At 39.7% G+C, this 20,934-nt stretch overlaps 1 protein-coding gene across 2 annotated transcripts in view; it reads left to right on the forward strand.

Annotated features, from left to right (window-relative positions):
* MTHFD1L (methylenetetrahydrofolate dehydrogenase (NADP+ dependent) 1 like) overlaps positions 1-20,934 on the forward strand; it is a 146,051-nt gene that overhangs the window by 28,346 nt on the left and 96,771 nt on the right. For both annotated transcript variants that reach the window (XM_081945648.1, XM_081945649.1), the window contains 6 exons: positions 1,581-1,754; positions 10,911-11,047; positions 11,777-11,823; positions 13,660-13,767; positions 15,828-15,902; positions 19,024-19,126. In XM_081945648.1, the coding sequence (XP_081801774.1) occupies positions 1,581-1,754; positions 10,911-11,047; positions 11,777-11,823; positions 13,660-13,767; positions 15,828-15,902; positions 19,024-19,126 (644 nt within the window). The remainder of the gene's footprint in view (positions 1-1,580; positions 1,755-10,910; positions 11,048-11,776; positions 11,824-13,659; positions 13,768-15,827; positions 15,903-19,023; positions 19,127-20,934) is intronic.

Genomic DNA, 20,934 nt, shown 5'->3' on the forward strand with positions numbered 1-20,934 from the left:
GGAGCGGGACAAGGCTACAGGAATTGGCCCAAGCTCTGTCTGGAATCTATCAGATTCCATCAGGTGCCTGGGGCGGTACCAGTTTATAGAGTCTGGTTCCGCCTCCTCGCGGTGGGGGATAGCGCCAGGGAAGTCCAGCCGGAGGGATGAGTGGTCTGACCATGACAGGGGCGTGATGACTAAATCCCCTATTCCCAGATCTTCCTCAGAACAAGAAAGTACAGTGAGAAAGTTGCAGATTAAAATTATGCCTTTTAGGTTAGACTAATGCCAGGGGCAATATGAATAGAGGAGCCCATTTCACACATAGCACTTTGGCAAGTATAATAAAAGGAGACAGAAGGGTTCAATCAATATGTGCTTTGCTTAAACACAGAGGAAACTTTCTTCTTTAAGCAATTACATCTATGTATGATTGTATCACATGATATGACAGAACATTAAAGTATTTATTATTCTCTAACGGAATTGAGTATGAACCAGGCTGGAGGGAATCTAATATAATTTTTCTTAGTGGGAAATGTCATATGGGAATGTTGAGAATTTCTTCAGATAGTTGGCTTTGTTTTGTTTTCTTAATACAGAAACCTAACACTCTTGGAAATAACTACATTCTCTCTCTTTTTTAAAAAAAACCATTTTCTGTAGCATAACAGCTCCCTATAAATACATTCATTTCCAGATGATTATAGAAATCTTGAAATTGCTTCTGATGTAATAAATGTATTATCAAAAATGGAAAGCATACCAATTTTGAAACATGAATCCGAAATGTGTTTGTGTGTGTGCAACACTGGTGACCAGATGTACAATACAAAGCACAACGTTGATTCTTCTTATTTGCAAATTTCCCTACTTGTTAAAATTTATTTGCAGTCCCAAAATCAATATTTGCACTAGGGAAGGCTGGTTGGGAACATTGACTATGTTTACCTTGAAGAAAAGAACATTTCAGGGAGACAAAAAGAGTTTCCTTCAAGTATTTGAAGGCTGACGGTAAAAGATAGAGCAAATTTGATCCATGATTCCAAAAGAAAAGATAAGGAAAAATTAATGTTAAACTTCAGGGAAGTCTTTGTTGGTTGGACATCAGGAAGATTTTCTTAGTGATAAAATCTGTCCAGTAATCAAAGAAACTGCCTTGGTGGGTGGTTGACTCACTTTGGCTTGGCTTTTAATGTGTGGTTGGGGGATCTTTTGTCAGCGTGGCTAAAGTAGTAGATCCCTGCACTAGGCAGGAGGTTGCATTTGATATTTTTCTAAATGTCTCAGAGAAACCAAACTTACATGTAAAGAAAGTCCACTGAAAACTTTCCATCTTGATTAACCAGCAATGATAAACCTATGTAAGCAGCTTTAGAATTCAGTTCAGCCACAGGAAAAAGAGTTCTTTAGAACTCAATATATTGTTTCTTCCACATTCCTGGAGCACAAAGAACGTCCCCCAAAATCATTTCCACAAAGGTAAACTGAAGGTAGAAGATGATTTGAAAGATCTAAGTGTAAATGTACGTCCTTTATGGCCAATTGTACATCTACCTATGTATACATACCTATTTTTGATTTGTTTGCTTTTGCAGTGATATTGAAATTTCCAGGGGACAGGCTCCAAAACATATCCATATTCTTGCCAAAGAGATAGGATTGCTCACAGAAGAAATTGAAATCTATGGCCAAACCAAAGCCAAAGTACGTCTTTCGCTGCTGGAAAGGTTGAAAGATCAGCCAGATGGAAAATATGTACTGGTTGCTGGGTAAGAAATAGTTTAATAAATGTATTCCCCTTACTCTTGCTTAGATAACAAAATGTAACTTGTATTTTCATTTATTGAATGAAATGGTTCCGTCTGCAACATTTAAAACTTTTTTCTTTCCTCTTCACATGCATTATTAATGTATGTGAATTATCCTGAGCAGCTTTGCATTTCTTTCATTCATTGAGAGGAATGTTTGCCACCATTCATATTTATTAGTTATTTGTGTGTCTGTCTTTTGTTTAGTAGCTTAAGAAGGCAAACGTACTGTGGAGCTCCACTTTCCATTTTTGCTCACAACAATACCCCTGTGAGGTACTGGCCTAAAATCAACCACTGAATTTAGGTAAATGAAGATAGATTATAACCCGAGTCTCCCTGGCTATAGTCCACCATGCAATGCTTGGTCTTCAAAGCACATGTTAAATTTGCTACTTATAAGTTCTCTGAGGAGCAATTCTGGAAGGGAAAGCCATAGTTACCTCTCCCTGAGACAACAGTAATTACGGATTACTGTGATTGCTCTTATCAGCTCTCCCAAAGCAGGAGCTTGGGTCATGGCGTGAAGACCTAATTTGTCCCTTTTACAAGTCAAGCCATACAATATTATGTCAGAAATAAAGAACCTACATTAATGGATGTTTACATTCAGTTTAAATGTCCTTCGTTAGCAATAGATTCTTTGCACTATTTATTAATTTAGAGCTTATTTTGGTTCCAGTCACCTAGGTAATTAGCAATACATGCTAAATAGCTCTGCTTTGAGAATTCGGATTCCATTGCATCTTTTGTTGTACTTTGTTTTCAACTATACGCCCTCCTGTCCTGTCTCATTGCTGTGATTATTAAAGCCCATTGTTACAACACTTTATATTTATTATTATTTATTATGTATGTATGTATGCATTCTATCTTGCAATGAGCTACTGTGCCTGTACTGTACTGTACCTGTGTGTGTTTGCCTGCAGATAAGATAGGTATCACATAAATTCAATAAGTATATTCATATGCTTAATTTTTCAATACATTCTATCTTTAATTTTCTAGTAAGTGCTACTTATTCCATGAATGCTGCCTTTAGCAAATAAGGAAGCTGTCAAAAAAATTGCCATTTCACACTTTTTTTTTTGATGTGATGGGCTACCTGACCAGGTCTACATAAACCCAGATGAACGGTAGATGGCACCAAAGTGTGCACATTTTCGTTTTAGAATATTGCAGAATATTCCAAAATTCATATCTAGTTCTTTATCACCAATCAAACATAATTACAGTCATAAGTCATCGCAGCCATTAAGTCGGTGATCATGTGACCTTGCCTGATTTTGTAACCGTTTTTGTGGCAGTCGTTAGGTGAATGCAGTGGTCGTAAATTAAAGACAGTGATCATTAAGTGAATCCATTTTATGCAATGGCTTTTTTTTTTGTCAAAAACAAAGTAAATGCTGGAAACCAGAAAAAACATCAAAAATTGAAATTAATGACTGCAGTACGCTGCAAACAGCTGTAAAAGTGAGCCGGTTGCCAAGAATCCAGAGTGCAATCATATGATTGTAGGGAACAGCTAGGTTAGAAGTTCAAAATTAGGTCATAAGTACCTTTTTAGGAGGCCATCATAACTTCAAACAGCCATTAAGGGATTGGTCGTTAAGTGAGGACTACCTGTATACTTCTTTTTTCTTTCATGTTCTCTTTAAACTGTCTTCTTTGGTTCAGAATACAAATATAAAATGCTACATTTACAGAAAGTTCCCTTTCCAACATGAAGAGATCATCAGATAGATAAGCTGTGCTGAGAGATAGGAACTGAAAACAATCTCCTTCTGGGCTCCTGTAACTTGGTACCCGTGGCCCTATTGTGAAATTCAGACTATCAGAAAACATTGATTTTTTTGAGCTCACAAAATTGTTATATAGGTTTTTTTTTAAAAAAAATAACGATAGACAAAATATTCAGTTCTTTTAAAAGATAAATTAAAAACATATTTCTGATTGCATCTTTCACCCAAAGCAAATGTAGCCTACCACGGACAGCTGGACCTTTTGCAAAGTTTCTGCAGTTCAGGGAAATATGTTTCTAATTAGAAGTGGATTTCTAGCTTGAGTCTTTAGGAGGTCATGAAATAGGAGTTACCGCTTTTGGCTCACTTCTGCCTGAATGCTTGTATATCCCTGGGAATGAAAATGTAATCCGCAATGTCACATACCTTAAATAAACTACTTATTTCACTGCATTTGCTAAAGTACCACAGATTTAAACAGTTAAATGTAGCATATCTTGGCAAGCATTTTCCATTAGAAATGGAGTGGGAATGATGTGAATGAAAATGTAATTTAGTTTTGTTTAGTTTTTTACTTGAATTTCTCTGGCTGATAAAAGAGATGCCCCAGATGAATAGCTTGGGTAGTTTTGAAATCTCTCTGCAGAAATGCACTGATTGCAGTGCAAATTTATGGTGGTCAGTGTTTTTACAGCTAAATAGAAACAATTGCTCTTTACATGGGAATTATGGGACCGGATCTTTAACATATCTGAACAATGGTATCCTAGAGAAGGGAGATCTAATTCTGTTAAATAAGCACTGCTAATTTCCGTAAGTGCTTTGTCAGATAGAAAAACATTTTTCCTTTCCACATATATCCCCTGCAATTTTGGCTCACCAAAATACTCTTAGTCATGCAGTCATTTTTATCACTTTACAGTCTGCATCATTAGTACTTTTTAAAGTCTTATATTTTCTCCAAAGAAACACAGTGGTTCAGTGGCTTGTCGATCAGAAAGTTTGGCAGTTCAAATCCCTAGCGCCACGTAACAGAGTGAGTTCCCATTACTTGTCCCAGCTTCTGCCAACCTAGCAGTTTGAAATCACGTAAAAAATGCAAGTAGAAAAATAGGAACCACCTTTGGTGGGAAGGTAACAGTGTTCCATGCGCCTTCGGCATTTAGTCATGCCGGCCACGTGACCACGGAGACATCTTCGGACAGTACTAGCTCTTCAGCTTTGAAACGGAGATGAGCACTGTCCCCTAGTGTCAGGAATGACTAGCAAAGATGTTCGAGGGGAACCTTCATCTTTATTTCCTCCAATTTTTTTAAAAGGTTCAAACTCAGCCTTAAATTTCCTGTTATAAGTTTATAAAATCGTAGATAGGTGGCTATTTATACATTGCCTTTGAAAAGAAGAGAAGCCTACAGGCGTACCTTGTGTTGTTGCACTTTGCTTTATTGTGCTTGCTGTCAACGCCTAAGGCGTTTCATGACTACTATCACCTTGAGAAGGGGAGGGAAATTCCATGCATACTTTTGGCCAGAGTAAAAGTCTCATATTTCTGTATTGGGATGTGAATGCGCATGTCCAGAACCCTGCCATAACGTCCTGTTGGAGAATGTGATTGATGACCTCAGCCAGAGGGGTGGGGGCACGGGTAAAGGTAAGATGCCATTAAATGTGATTTAGTTTCTGCTACACAGAAGTCCATGCCAAGATGTTAGTCCTAATAAACAAATGGTTTTACTTTGAATTTCGTCCCAGGGCTCGTAAACTAATTAGGGCAACTCTTGGAACCTTCACAGATAGCTGAAACTAAATCACAAAAAAGTGTCAAAAAGTGGGGGAAACACAGTGATTTGGACTGTAATAGACCTGTTCTCCAAACAGGCACACTTCATACCCTATAGCGGACTACCCTCAGCTCACAAGCTGGCTAAACTGTTCGTGAAGCATATCTACCGACTGCATGGAGTACCTCGAAGAATTATCTCAGACAGAGGGGTCCAGTTCACGGCTAAGTTCTGGAAGGAGTTCCTGCTGTCCATTGGATCATCTCAGGGTCTTAGTTCAGCTTTTCATCCGACCACCAATGGGGCAGCAGAGAGACTGAACACCATGGTAGAGCAGTGCCTGAGGTGTTATGTGAACTATCAGCAGTCCAATTGGGCAGACCTTTTATCTTTTGCTGAGGTTGCGTACAATAATGCTGTCCACAGTAGCACAGGACTCACGCCATTCAAAATAGTGAGCGGTATGGACTTCGTACCAATGCCTGAGTATCCAAGGGATCCCCCCCTCCTCAGTCAGCTTGGCTGACTGGATGTCGATGCTGAAAGCAACCTGGGAAAATGTCAAAAAGGCACTGGCTAAAGCGGCACAAACCTATAAGAAACAGGCAGACAAACACTTGGCTCCGCAATGGCCATTCCGGGTGGGAGAGAAGGTTTATCTTTCCACAAAATATTTGAGATTAAAACTGCCTAGCAAGAAACTGGGGCCAAAGTTTATGGGACCATTCCTTATAGTAAAGATCATCAACCCAGTCACAATCAATGTTCCCTCTAATTTTTTTTCAATGTGAGCAGAAAAGTATAGTGTTTGAGCGGCACATTTTCATGCCAGAGCACCTGAATTTTTTTCACAGATGTCACCTAAGACAACAACGAAATCAGTATTATTTGAAACTCAAAGTTATGTTTCTTCAAGGTACTCACTTAATTAAAAGTGTTATATAATGTCAGTATCACTTAACAACGCTCCTGCTTAGCAACCAAAATGTTGGCTCAGAAACTCTGGCATTTGAAGCACGCAAGTCTTAAAGCTGTCAAGTTACAAGACCCTTGCACCCCTAACCCTTTAGGAAAAAAAAACCCCAGGGGTCTTCAAACCTGACAGCTTTAAGACTTGTGGACTTCAACTCCCAGAATTCCTCCTCCAGTCATGTTGGCTCAGGAACTCTGGCATTGAAGTGTGCAAGTCTTAAAGTTGTCAAATTACAAGACCCTTGCACCCCTAACCCTTTAGGAAAAAAAAACCCAGGGGTCTTCAAACCTGACAGCTTTAAGACTTGTGGACTTCAACTCCCAGAATTCCTCCTCCAGTCATGTTGCAGCGACATCATCTGCATGGATCTGCTCCATCTTTGGTTTCTTCATCGTGGGCAGGGCTGACGCTGAAGATGTCGATGAGCCCCCATCGCCACCAGAATAACTGCTGCCACCTCCTCCTCCTCCTCCTCCAACAGTACCACCACATTTGCTGCCCGGCGCTGCGGCTGAGGTGAAGCCGGCAAAGCTCCAGCCGGCATCCTCGCGCGTGGCAGCGGCGCCTCCCCCTCCGCTTGGAGCACCTGAACTCAACCCCGCGTTACTCCTGCCCCCTCCTCCTCCTCCGCCGTGCTTTTGAAGAGCCATGAGGCATTTTTTTCCCCTGCTCCCCTCCCCGCCTTCCTACTGGCTCCTGCAGCCTCATGGCTCCTCAAAAGCACGGCGGAGGAGGAGGGGGCAGGGATAACACGGAGCTCAGCTCAGGTGCTCCGAGCGGAGGGGGAGGCGCCGCTGCCACACGCGGGGATGCCGGCTGGAGTTTTGCCGGCTTCACTTCAGCCGCAGCGCCGGGAGGCAAATCCGGCAGTGCTGTTAGAGGAGAAGGAGGTGGCAGCAGTTATTCCGGCGGCGGCGGGGGCTTTACAACTACCCTCAGTCGCCCCATGCTCATCAAAAGAAGTCCAGGGAGGTCCTTTGCGGGCGGCCAGTTCTAGCTGCCTGCAAAGGACCTCCCCAGCTCCCGGAACCTGTGGCAATAGAAATCACTGCGCGGCACTTGAAAAGTGCTGCGCGGTGTTTTCTTGCCACGTGCGCTGCCGCACAGCTGCGCACCTTAGAGGGAACATAGGTCACAGTGCAATTGAAACTGCCTCGATTGTTGGGGAAGATACACCCAGCATTCCATAGCAGCCTCTTAAAACCTGTGATTGGATCCACTTTGAGACCACTACCCCGGGAGCCCCCAGGCCCTATGGTCATAGGGGGCCAAACACATTATGAAGTTCAGCGTATCCTTGATTCAAGATGGCACAGGAGACAACTCCAATACTTAATCAAGTGGAAGGGCTACCCCTTATCAGAGGTATCTTGGATGAAAAGTAGAAATATCCAGGCTGATCGCCTTATAGCAAAATTCCATGCAGAAAATCCAAGCACGCCTAAGTTTTATACAGGTCGCTTTCAGGAAGTGAGGGGAGCCGGATGTCAACGCCTAAGGTGTTTCCATGACTACTATCACCTTGAGAAGGGGAGGGAAATGCCATGCATACTTTTGGCCAGAGTAAAAGTCTCATATTTCTGTACTGGAATGTGAATGCGCATGTCCAGAACCCTGCCATAACGTCCTGTTGGAGAATGTGATTGATGACCTCAGCCAGAGGGGAGGGGGCATAGGGGTAAAGGTCAGCCGCCATTAAATGTAATTTAGTTTCAGCTACACAGAAGTCCGTGCCAAGATGTTAGTCCTAATAAACGAATGGTTTTACTTTGAATTTCGTCCCGGGGCTCATAAATTAATTAGGGCAACTCTTGGAACCTTCACACTTGCTTTTACCAGCAAAAAGATTATTATTCACTGGAGGTCAGGTGATGATCAGCATTTTTTAGCAATAAAATATTTTTTTAATTAAGGTATGTATATTGGGTTTTTTTGAAAGCTAATATTATTGCACAGTTAGTAAACTACATTATACTGTATAAACATAGCTTTTATGTGCACTGGGAAAGCAAAACATTTGTGTGACTCATTTTACTATGATATTTGCTTTATTGTGGTAGTCTGGAACTGAACCCACAGTGTCTCTGAGATATGCCTGTATTGTACTCATTTTTATTACTTTGTAGTAATTAAGGATATATTGAAAAGCTATAACCTTCATGACATTATAGACCATGTGTTACTAATTTCTTTCTACTCTTAATTCTCTTTATCTGTCATTCATGCATTGTGATTTATATCCTTTTCTAAAACGATCAATAAAATAATATTTAAAAAGAATCATAACTTCAAAACTACTGGGAGTAAATGATGGAAGCAGTAAAAAATCCTGTCATCTGATTAATTGATTGATAGCTTGATAGGTATAAAAATGGATGGGTATGAGTGAAATTTAATTATTTTAAATAATATAAATACACATTTTGAAACATTGACTGTGAATAATGATTTCAATGTGTCTCAGCATGCAACAGAAGAATGAACACATTTTTAACATTTAGATTGATATTATTCTTGTGCCATATCTGTCATTGGACATTGGTGATCATGTTGGCAATCCTATTTTCATCAACAGCCGCATGAAAAAGTTCTGCTGAATTTTGTCCAAACCAGTCCCTTAGATTTTAGGTTGATATTAGCTAATAAAAATAAAATATCTGGAATATTTTCAATATATATATGTTTAAATATGAATTAAATTCTGACCATAGTTTATGACAAAATTGATAAAATGTCTTACATGATGCAGTTCCATTTTAATTCTCATTTGGAAATTAATTAGTTGGATTTTTGGAACAGACAAAAAATCCAGTTCAAACTTAGGTTTGATTTTGAAAAGAATCTATCTTGCTCCAGAGATTCATTCATTACACTCTCAGCTTGAATCTGAATATTTGTAAATCTCTTTGAATGCACTGAACTCACAAAAGATGTAAATTGTGTTTAACACAAGAAATTTGGGGAGGGGAACTGAATATTTATAATCAGTTATGCTATGCTATATATTAAATTGATGTCCACTAATCCAAACCAAATTGAGTCTGGCACTTTTATTTCAAAAGGAATATACTAATTGTTGGTTTCATAATAGGCCATGATTATAACTTGACAACAACACACTGTGGTATAATTTCAGAAATGTCATATTTAGCAATGATGCCATGTTTCAAACAACATAATGTGTGCAGTCACATCACAATACATACGTTGCCATTTGCCCCCTTGGTGCCTTCTCATTATTGCCCACATTACTAATTGGTTGGAAGAACTGGATGAAATTTAGTTTACCTTTTCATCTCTGTCTATGTAGGTTTGTATTTTTACTCTTTATTACATATTCACATGTTAAAGGGAGTCAGAGCTTCAATCACCTAATGGTGCCTGCCATTATGAAGCTAGTGACCATCGCTTCAGAAACCCCTAGTACAGTAGGCACATTAATATACCTCAAGCCAATTCTAAGCTGAAATATTGCCAGTGAATTTTGATTGCACATAATATCTCTCAACTGGTAATACTTTTAACACGGATTTTATTATTTGTGTACCATGTTAACTATGTTTAAAAAGGGGAAATTAATTAAAGAAGAAAATCTCTAACCCTCATACCTTCACTGTTCACACTCAAGAAGATTATTAAGCTGTTTTCCCATATATCCTCAGTCATCCAAGTTTCTAATCTTTTATTATCAAGAAATGCCATCCAGCTCAAAGAGATTTCATTATATGGAAGATTTCTTTTCTGCCAGCCTTACATTTCAAAATCACTGCATCCCCCGGGGTCTTAGGGTTTTAAACTTTAGTTCAATTTTATTATTTAGAGCAGATTCTTCGGTGATATCACAATGATGATAAAGGTCAATCCTATATGAAGTGTAGTGCACCATAGCACTGCAAAGCTTGAGAAATCCTATCTTACTGATGTTGTGATTCACTATTTTATTTTTGCTGAAATAATAATTTATAATATAAAATAATAATTTGGGTAGGAGCTATAGATGCATTGGTGTATTCCTATTGTTCACAACTTTACTACGACTCTTTTTAAAGATCTACTATGATTAATTATCAGAAGTAAAGGTAAAGGTTCCCCTCGCACATATGTGCTAGTTGTTCCCAACTCTAGGGGGTGGTGCTCATCTCCATTTCAAAGCCGAAGAGCCAGCACTGTCTGAAGACATCTCTGTGGTCATGTGGCAGGCATGACTAAACGGCGAATGCACATGGAACGCTATTACTTTCCCACCAAAAGTGGTTCCTATTTTTTCTACTTGCATTTTTTACGTGCTTTCGAACTGCTAGGTTGGCAGAAGCTGGGACAAGTAATGGGAGCTCACTCCGTTACGTAGCGCTAGGGATTCAAACCGCCGAATTGCCAATCTTCTGATTGACAAGCTCAACATCTTAGCCACTGAGCCACCGTGTCCCCTAATTATCAGAAGTAATTGTTGTCTAATTTATGTATCATCCTAGGTTGTATTATTTCCGTTTTATTCTATGATTGGCATATGTTTGTGCCTGGATTAATTTTACATAAGAATGGTAAAATATCATTGTTTGATTGAAATATCCTTATTTAGGCTAGGAGCAGCAGAATTTAATTTATTGTCTTATATTGTTAGGATTACGCCAACACCTCTTGGGGAAGGGAAGAGCACTGTGACAATTGGCTTAGTCCAAGCACTGACAGCCCACCTTAAAATAAATTCCTTTGCCTGCTTGAGACAGCCTTCTCAAGGACCTACTTTTGGTGTTAAAGGTAAGCATTACTTCCTCCTATAAGAGCTGGCAGTGATTTCCCTTTGAAAATCACAGGAGGGTTGGCTGGTGACATCATGTTTGGCTGGTTGGCTGGTGACATCATATTAGTGATGGATATTAGTGGAGTTGATAGAGCCAAAAGTTGTGGACTTTTTGAAATGGTTTAACACAGGAGTCCCCAAACTTGGCAACTTTAAGACTTGTGTTCTTCAACTCCCAGAATTCAAATTTTGTTTATCAGACTATTCTCTAGGCTATGACTCTTATTCCTGTCTCTCAAGGCTATTTTCACAGCTCATTACTTCACCTTAAGATTTAGACACTCTGTTTATTTCTTAAAATCCCCTCCCCTTATGAAACGAAACCCAATTTGAGAGGATTAAATTTGTTTCATTCCTTAAATCACTGTAGCTATAGCTTTTTAATGTAATGTGTTAGTCTGGAAAGGTGTTGGCAGTCTCCTGAGTTTTGACCCTCAAATGCCTAAAATCCTTCATACCATTCCAAATTCGCCAAGCATTTACCCTGTTCCAGGGGGTTTTGAGGTATTCTTACAGACCCAAAAGATGCTGGAGACAATAGGCAATCCAAATCTCATATAAGGAAACTGAATTAACTTCCTGATCATTAATCCTGAGCTGAGTAAGGAGGGAATGTCAACTTGAAATGAGGGGAAATCATGACCTCTATCGTCCATAGTTTGCTAACATGTTCTCTTCATTGTTAGGAGGAGCAGCAGGAGGTGGATATGCTCAAGTCATACCCATGGAAGAGGTAAACACATATTTTGGCTTGGAAAATTAAATAATACAGAGGGCCTAATTGTCCTCTGCATTAAGGAGTGATTTTTCTGTGAAATTAATTTAAATAGCACCCCAACTTTAATTTTTAAATAATGACTTCAGCTTGGGCCAAGATAATTTGCTCCCTGAGGTGGGGTGCACATTTCATCTTTGGTAGCATTGTAGGACATCCCAGATTCAGACTGAACAGAAACTTCCAAAACAAGGATTAAGCCAGGCAGTCCTAGAAAGAATTGATTGCCTAGTTTCTAGTGCCTTTCACTCAAAAAAATCAACCTTCCTCTGCTTATACCAGGGCCATCCTGAAAATTTCATTTTGTGTACCAGTTTGCATGTGATCCTAGATCAGTGATAGCTAACCTTTTCCGGACCGGGTGCCCAAAGCGCACGAGCGCAAATGCTCACACCAAAACCCCCAAAATGCAATGTGTTCCCCCCACATGCACATGCAGCCCCCATACATGCATGCACGACTAACACAAACATGCCTCCCACATATGCACACATGCCCCCTGCCCCTCATGCACTTGCATACACCCACCCCCCGCCCTCCATGCATGCACGGCAGAGACCCAAAGGCCAGGTGGCTGGCGGGAGGTGCGCACACATGTGCGTCGGAGCTGAACTGGGGCAACAGCTCGTGTGCCATCAGAGAGTGCGCTGCGTGCCATAGGTTTGCCATCATGGTCCTGGATTGTGGCTTTACTCTCAGTCACTCATGCCCTAGTCATGTCTCAGTTAGGCTACCACAATGTACTCTACATGGGGCTGCCTTTGAACAGCATCTGGAAAATTCAGTTGGTGCAAAATGCAGCGGCACAAGCAATTACCCAGTTCAAGGTGCTGGTGGGCATGGGACCAGGTTATTTGAGAACTGCCTCTCCCTGATTTCATCTGCCCGTCTCACTAGATCTAGTAGAGAGGGCAAGTTATGGGTTTCATTGTCTAGGAAGCTACTTTTGGTGGATTGTAGACAGCGAGCCTTCTTTCAAATGGTGCCCACATTGTGGACTCTTCTCCCCACTGAGGTGAGGTCGGCTTCATCTCTTTGAGCTTCTGAAGGTCACTCAAGATTTGGCCTGGGGACCCAAGATTTGTGGGTGAGCTAGTGAAATGGCTGCACTATTGACAATGTCCCTTCTTCTAATTTTTATTTTAGCTTGGTTTTTTGTAGTAGTGGATGTTTTAATTGTTAATAATTGTAATAACATTTGTGGGTGCTTATTGATTGTTTTAAGTTGTAAGATGCACTTGTTCTGTGAGGTGGGTGGCTATATAAATTATATAGGTAAATGATATACAGACAGACACATGAACAGACTTATTCATTCATTAGATTAATTTTCTCAGGGATATTATTTAAACTTTTCAATTAAGGAAACACATGAAAAGCTTTACTTGCCACCCAGATTTTTATTTCTTATAGAGTCTGACGTGGATTCATACAGTTATTTTAAAACACATGTCATTTTTGTTCCTCTTTACCCAAATCATAAATCAAAATGATCTCTAAATGGATCTGTGCAAATCACCCACAGCCTGCCACATTAAAAAAGTAATATTTTCAACTTTCCTGTATGAATTTCTGCTTAGGTCATGAGAACTAAGTTATTGAACACAGAACTGGGACCATCTATAGCGTAGTAAATCACTTCAATCACGACAGTTATGATTCCATAATATTTCAAACTGCTCATCTGAACTACTAATCCCAGAAGTGAAAGTGTTTAGATGGGTTGAAACAACTGACACTAGTTTAATGGAGTGTGCAAAAAGAATGTCTTTTTCATATTTTATTCCTATATAGTTCAACCTTCACTTAACTGGTGATATTCATGCCATTACTGCAGCAAATAATTTGCTGGCTGCTGCCATAGATGCTAGAATTCTACACGAGAACACTCAGTCTGATAAGGTAAGAATAATCCTTCACTCCACAGTAATTTTCTGTGAAATGCAATTTTGAGAATATAATAATTAAAACCATTTCAAATATTTCATCATTGACCGCTAGGAGTTTGAAGGTCTGAGACTTGTGTGGAGAAAAGAAAAGTTGGGTTTTTCCCTTCCTTCCTTCCCATTATGAAGGAGAGGTTTTCTTTAATGATGACAGAATGATTCAAAGTTTCAAGCCCTTTCTGATCCTACCATGATTACTATTACTGGGGCTATTACTATTTTGAAAAAAAGAAGGTAGTGCCTACTCATGCTTGTAGACATTAATTAAGGATTTCTCAGCCTTGGCAACTTTAAGACACGTGGTCTTCAACTCCCAGTGTTCCCCAACCAGCAAATGCTGATTGAGGAATTCTCGGAGTTGAAGTCCATATGTCTTAGTGTTACAAGAGTTGAGAAATCTTGCAAATGGATTTCTCTCCTCCAAAAGTCTGGAGGAGAACTCAATCAACTTGTGCTGTAGTGGGCAGAAATCCATGTACTTAGATTACCAACAAGAAAATGATGCCCCTAAACATTTCAATCAATCGATCGAGCTGGAAGGGGCCTTGGAGGTCTTCTAGTCCAGTCCCCTGCTCAAGCAGGAGACCCTATGCCATTTCAGACAAGTGACTATGTAGTCTCTTCTTAAAAACCTTTAGTGATGAAACACCTACAACTTCTGAAGGCAAACTGTTCCACTGGTTAATTGTCCACACTGTTAGCAAGTTTCTCCTTAATTCAAATATTCCATCACTGACTGCTAGGAATTTGAAGATCTGAGATTTGTGTGGAGAAAATAAAAAGTTTTGTAATTGGGGAGAACACTGTGCTGCCCTTATGCCTTGGTTTTGAGATTAGTCAATGAACAAAGGTATTTTGTGGTTCAGAGTCTCATCTTTTCTGCTTGTTTAATAATTCTTTATCATGTTCATGCCAATAGAGTTGGACAATTATAGAAAGTTTGGATCAGATAATATAATATGAAATCTGTCATGTTAAAATTGCTATCGTGGACATATGGTATATTATTAGAGATAGTCCCAAACTCTGGAGAGATGCAAAGGTCAAGTTGCCCATTCAGGTATTCTTATTTTGAAAAAGATAGCTATGTAGCACCATTGACAGTGATTCCATGCATATACATAAATATATACATAAATCTTTGAGCTGGAAAAGATATGCCCATGTCCTCCAAGACGGTCTTTTAATTGTGACATGCCACATTACATATCTATAAATTTGATGATTATACACACTGTGTTTTCTCATTTTGAAGTTGAAATAACAGTTGGATCAAATATTTCTCTTGAAATACATAGAATTTAGATTACGAAATCAAAGGATTAGGCTTGGCTAAATTCTTGCCTTAGATTCAACATTACGTAAACTTGAGTTTGATTTTCCCTTTCTCCTTTTACATTTGGCTCAAAAATGGAATGGGAACTCCAGGACAAAGTGATGGCCATGTCTCAGTTGTGGGAGTTGCAATGCAACACTTCGGAGGGAACCAAGTTGGTGGAAACTGCATTTGAGTGACTCAAAAATTAGTTCCAGTCTGCTGCATAAATAAGAACAGACCTAGTTTCCAGGGCCAGACTATTTAAGGTATTAGGCAAGGAAAAAATTAGATTCCCTATAATAAAACCTCCAAGGGGACCGAGGGAGGGGTAATTAAATAAATGCTGTACTTAAGGAAAGAGTTATACTAAATGCAATTCTGCCCCCTGAACCTGACACACACTGGTTTTTCAGTTTTCAATTCAGCTTTTCAGGGCAGTGCTATGCTATCTGTCTGCCAAAGCCTTCCTTTCCCATTCATGTGCATTTTATTAATTATGACACCAGCTCATTTTATAGCATCTTGCTTTGCTTCTTTTTTTAAAAAGAAGGAAAACTGTCTCAGAAGCTACAGCAAATAGAGGCATGTTTAGAACAGCTTTGTGACATGGATATGAAGCTTAAACAGAATTATCTATCTATAATACTTGATTGGAACAGCACTTACCTTAATGATATTTACTGTTGTATTCTTTACAGGCCTTATATAATAGATTGGTTCCATTAGTCCACGGAGAAAGGAAATTTTCAGCTATACAACTTGCACGCATGAAAGTAAGTAGTTCTTTAAGGAATATCTTAGAGAATCTTTTGGAAGACATCGGTTTGCGTGTCCCAAAAGTGCTTTTGCAAGAGACAACTAGACTTTCTAGTTTTTCTTTGAAGACGTTTCGCTTCTCATTCAAGAAGCTTCTTCAGTTCTGACTGGATAGTGGGGAATGGAAGGACCCACCATCCAGTCAGAGCTGAAGAAGCTTTTTGGATGGGAAGAGAAATGTCTTCAAAGAAAAACCAGAAAGTCCAGTTGCCTCTTGAAAAAGCACCTTTGATATAACCATGACCTGGATGACTGAGAATCTCCATAGACATTGGTTTGGGCTTTTCTGTTCATAATAAAAGAAATAAAGTTGATACAGATTTTAATGAGAGGAGGAGGAGGAGGAGGAGATCCTAATAAAATCTGACCTGGCTAAATACAAGAATAGGATGAAATAAATGTAACTGGGGCACGATTAAAGATGCTGAGCTTGTCAACTGGAAAGCTGACAGCCCAGGTTCAAGAACTAAGCGCTGCGCAATGAGGTGAACCCACCTGTTACCTGCCTCAGCTCCTGTCCATCTAACAGTTCGAAAATGTGCAGATGTGAGTAGATAAATAGGTACCAGTTCAGTGGGAATAGCATTCTGTGCAGCTCAGTATATCAAGCTGGCCATGACCATGGAAATATGTTAGGACAATGCTGGCTCCCTCACCTAAGAAATCGAGATAAGCACTACCCCCTAGAGTCAGACCTGGCTGGACAAGGGAAACCTTTACTTTTATCTTTAAATGTAACTATTTGCTTCCATCATAGGGAATTCTGTATAGGGTAGGTATGGTCTAAAAGAGAACAACAGGAAGGCATTTTCGTGTGCTTTCAGCAACTCACATTTTTACAGCTGTTAAAAAATGGTTCATAGCTTTAAGTTACAATCCAAAGGACCTTGAAGTGAATAAAAATATTGACTTTTAAATATAGTATATTTATATTCTTTGGTTGTTCAACTTCAAGCAAACCACCACATGAGGATGGGGAAAAATGAGTATGTATAGACTGCCCACATCTATGCAAAAAGCAAGGTAGATTCAGAATAATTATATGCTCCAAGGTTATTTAAGAAACTGGAGAAATCTTTAAATTAATGCCACTTATTACTTGGGTGGGGAATGCTGAAAAGATTATGTAGATATCTTGCTGAAATTCCTTGATTTTTCCCACTGACAGACTACAAATAGCAGACTGGAATTGTAAAACAACGGCAGGCAGCTATTTATCTTAACAGTTAAATGCCTTCTCTGGGAATTAACTAAATTTGTTTATGATTCTCAGTCTTGCAGAGGAAAACAATCCAGCCATACATTTTGTATATAAAAGCACTGAATGTATTTAATTTCTGTAATCAAATGCTAAGATTACTGTAGTTGCTTAAAATGCTCACTAACATATTTTTGAAAAAGGGAAGGCAAGAGAAAGAACTTAGCTTAGAATGGAAATTATAAGTATACAAATTATAATACATTTGAGATCACATCTTGATTAATAATAATTGCTATGTGTTGATTTGGATAACATGAGAGCTTAATTTATGGGGCCCGGGTAGCACTTTTGATAACTATGGAATGGCATTGGATGGCTGCAAAGACAGTACTCCAAGAGCCAAATCTTTTTTATTTTTGATTTTCAGTTGCATTTTGCACTGTCCATTTGCTCTTGAAAATAAAACAGGATACGATGAGGTCTACATTTATATCTGCTACAGAATAATACTTGGAGATACAGAATTAGGAAAGAAATTAGTCTCTTATCCTGTTCTCCATTCACAATGCCTTATATGCTAGAGATTAACTTAAGCAAGTCATTCAAGATAGTTATTTAACAACATACATTGGAGATTCAATAACTGCCTCCTGTTGAGCCTCTTATTAGCAGTTCTGCTGCTAGGTATACTGGGTGTCTACAGCAGGGAGACAAGCCCTGCAGGCAGCAGGATCCAGAATATTTTGTTTACATCGAAGAGTCTGCTCCGATTAAGGTCTTCCTTCTCATAACCTCATATTTGGTTTATTGTAAAGATGGCTAAACTTCAATTTTATGCTTCTCGGGCAAACAGGACATTCACCACCCAGTATCCCAGCGATGGCGAACCTTTTTTGGCTCGCGTGCCACAAGTGGGGGGAGCGCAGGGGGGTCGTGTGCGGGTGTGCCGCACCCATAATGCAATGCGTGACCCCCCCAGTGCGCATGCGCACACAATGCGCGACCCCCCCCATTTTTACATGCTTTTTTCGCCCTCCCCAGGCGCCAGAGGCTTTATAGGAGCCTGGGGAGGGCGAAAAGAGCCTCCCCCCCCCGGAGGCCCTCCGGAGGCTTCAGGGACTGTCCGGAGGCTTCCCTGAAGCCTTTGGAACGCTTAAAACGACCCTCCGAGCAACCCGGAAGTCACTTCCGGTTTGCTTGGAGAGTGGTTTTAAGTGTTCCGAAGGCTTCAGGGAAGCCTCCAGACGGTCCCTGAAGCCTCTGGTGGGGCGGGGGAGGTTCTTTTCGCCCTCCCCAGGCTCCTATAAAGCCTCTGGAGCCTGAGGAAGGCGAAAAATAGCTTTTAAAAAGGTGAATGTGCGTGCCCTGACAAATGGCTCCGCGTGCCACTTGTGGCAAGCGTGCCATAGGTTCGCCATCACTGCAGTATCCCATAGACATATTTGTCTTCCATTGTATGCAGCAATTACAGTAGTTTGATAGGGCTTATGATTTGTTTCATAATCTTTCAAACATTTTTGGTATGGATTGTTTCACACTTCATTCACAAAGCATATTACTGATATTTGCTACTGCTTTTCCTCCTCTTTCTTGTTCCACTGGAAAAGAAAATTAAAACTGTAATGTCTGTTCCATAAACCACTCCCTGCTTGATTTCTACATTAGGACCAGCTGCGTATGCGTTTAAATATTTCAGGGAAGGGATTATTTTCGGGGGAGGGCTTATTTTAGCACATGCGCTCAAAAGCCCGATTGGGCTTATTATCTGGGGAGCTCTTATTTTGGGGGAAAAGGGCATATGCCCTGAATATGAGTATTATGGTCAGGTGTGTAAGTTCTATATGTGTTTCTATCTCTTTCTCTTTATTTGTTTTTAGAGGCTTGGAATAACCAAAATAGATCCTAAAACATTAACTGCAGATGAGATTAACAAATTTGTGCGACTTGATATAGACACATCTACAATAACATGGCAAAGGGGTAGGTATTAAAAAAAAAGAAGTCTCCATCTAGTCTACTTTGTTCTTGCATAAAGTCATCAACTAGATACTTCCTGGGAAGTTTCAACCCTAACATAAACAATTACTTTTGAAAAAAACAGAGTTTTATATGCAGTTCTTGGCAAAAGTTTCTTGTCAGAACTGATTAAGTTATTCAGTGAAAAAGAAAAGAAATCTGTGCATTTGCTTAACTATCTTTTGTGACTTGATAATGGGCTGTGGAAGCAGAGCAAAATCTGACCCCATCCTGATTAGTATTTTGGAAACATGTTAATAAGTATCGTTGTGATTTTTCCTGTATATTTTGTACTTTGAATTTTGAGAACTGGAAATATGATAAATGTTCCCCTTTCAATTATTTTATTGCTCTGGGCTAAAGACCCACAAAGACCTAATATAAAAGCTATGTAAATGTTCTTCCCATTTTGTTAAGATACTAGCTACAGTTATAATGGGTTCCACCAAGGTCCTCTGTTTGGGTGGAAACAGAGGTTTAATCTCATTGGTCGAAGGGTCTGACAGCTCCCTATAAAAGGGCTGCTGTCAGACTCAACCTTCGCTGGATTTTTCAAACTTGTTCTGTTATAATAAAGAGTTGTTGTTGCCTTTAGCCTGTGTGTGCCTTTCCGTTAGCCTGTAGATCGTTACCCGATCTAACACATTTCTTAAGCTTTTTGCAATTTTCTGCAAATTTGTTGAATGTGAAAGATCCTGCTGTAAAAATCCCACTCTCACCCAGAATAAATGCATAGGCAATTTGTAGTGGAAAGCTGTAGTGTAACTATCTTTGATTTCCTTAGTTTTTTTATAATACCATAGAAACTGGAAATGGGAGAATGTTGGTAACAATTATAAACAATGGCTTGGTAATAGGTAAGCCAAAGAATATAAATTGTGTGCCTTCCTCAAAAATGCATATATCCTGTGAGGATGGTGTATTTTTGCCACAGTCCACTTCTGACATTCACAGGTCCAATTTCCTGAAAAGCCTACATTTACTGTATTTTTCGGATTATAAGATGCACCGGAGTATAAGGCACACCATGATTTTGAAGAGGTAATTTTTTTTAAACAGTTTTTATACTGTGCAGGCCTCCCAAAAGCTCTGCAAGCCTCGTTTTTTGGGGGGGAAACGGGGGCATGCAGAGCTTTGGGAGGCTTTTAGAATGCTCCTGGGGGCTGCCCCCCCCTCCAAAATGAGCAAAAATGATCTGTTTTTTGCTCGCTTTTGTCCTCCCTATTGGAAAAACATTCAACACTGTTATTTATAATCCCTTCATCCAATTTACGGTATTTTTCAGAGTATAAGACGCACCTTTTTCCCTCAAAAAAGAGGTTGAAAATCTGGGTGCGTCTTATACACTGAACACAGCATTTTGGGCCTACTGAAACCCCTCCCCCTTTGCAAAAATGGACGTGCAGAGGGTTTGGGAGCCTTTCAAAGTGCTCCTGAGGTCTGGGGAGCCCACAAACCTATGATTTATATTTTTTTTCTGATATCAAGTAATACAAAAGGAGAGGGTTTGCCTGAAGACATAACAACACACATTTCAGCATTTTATTCATCGCTTTAGTTAGTAGACGATATTTATGCTTCTTCCATGTAATCAGGACCCTGACTGGCCATGACTTCTGTTTGTCTAGAAGAGGCCTATGCGCCTCTCCCTGTGTGTGGCCCTGTGCTGTCTGCTGTCATAAAATTTCAGGCTATATATTATATATATATTCAGCAGATGAATACTAATTTAGCATACTAAGTAATCATAGAACAAATACACAATGCATTTT

This window comes from Natrix helvetica (genome assembly GCF_964273705.1).
Source record: "Natrix helvetica genome assembly, chromosome: 2".
NCBI lineage: Eukaryota > Metazoa > Chordata > Lepidosauria > Squamata > Natricidae > Natrix > Natrix helvetica.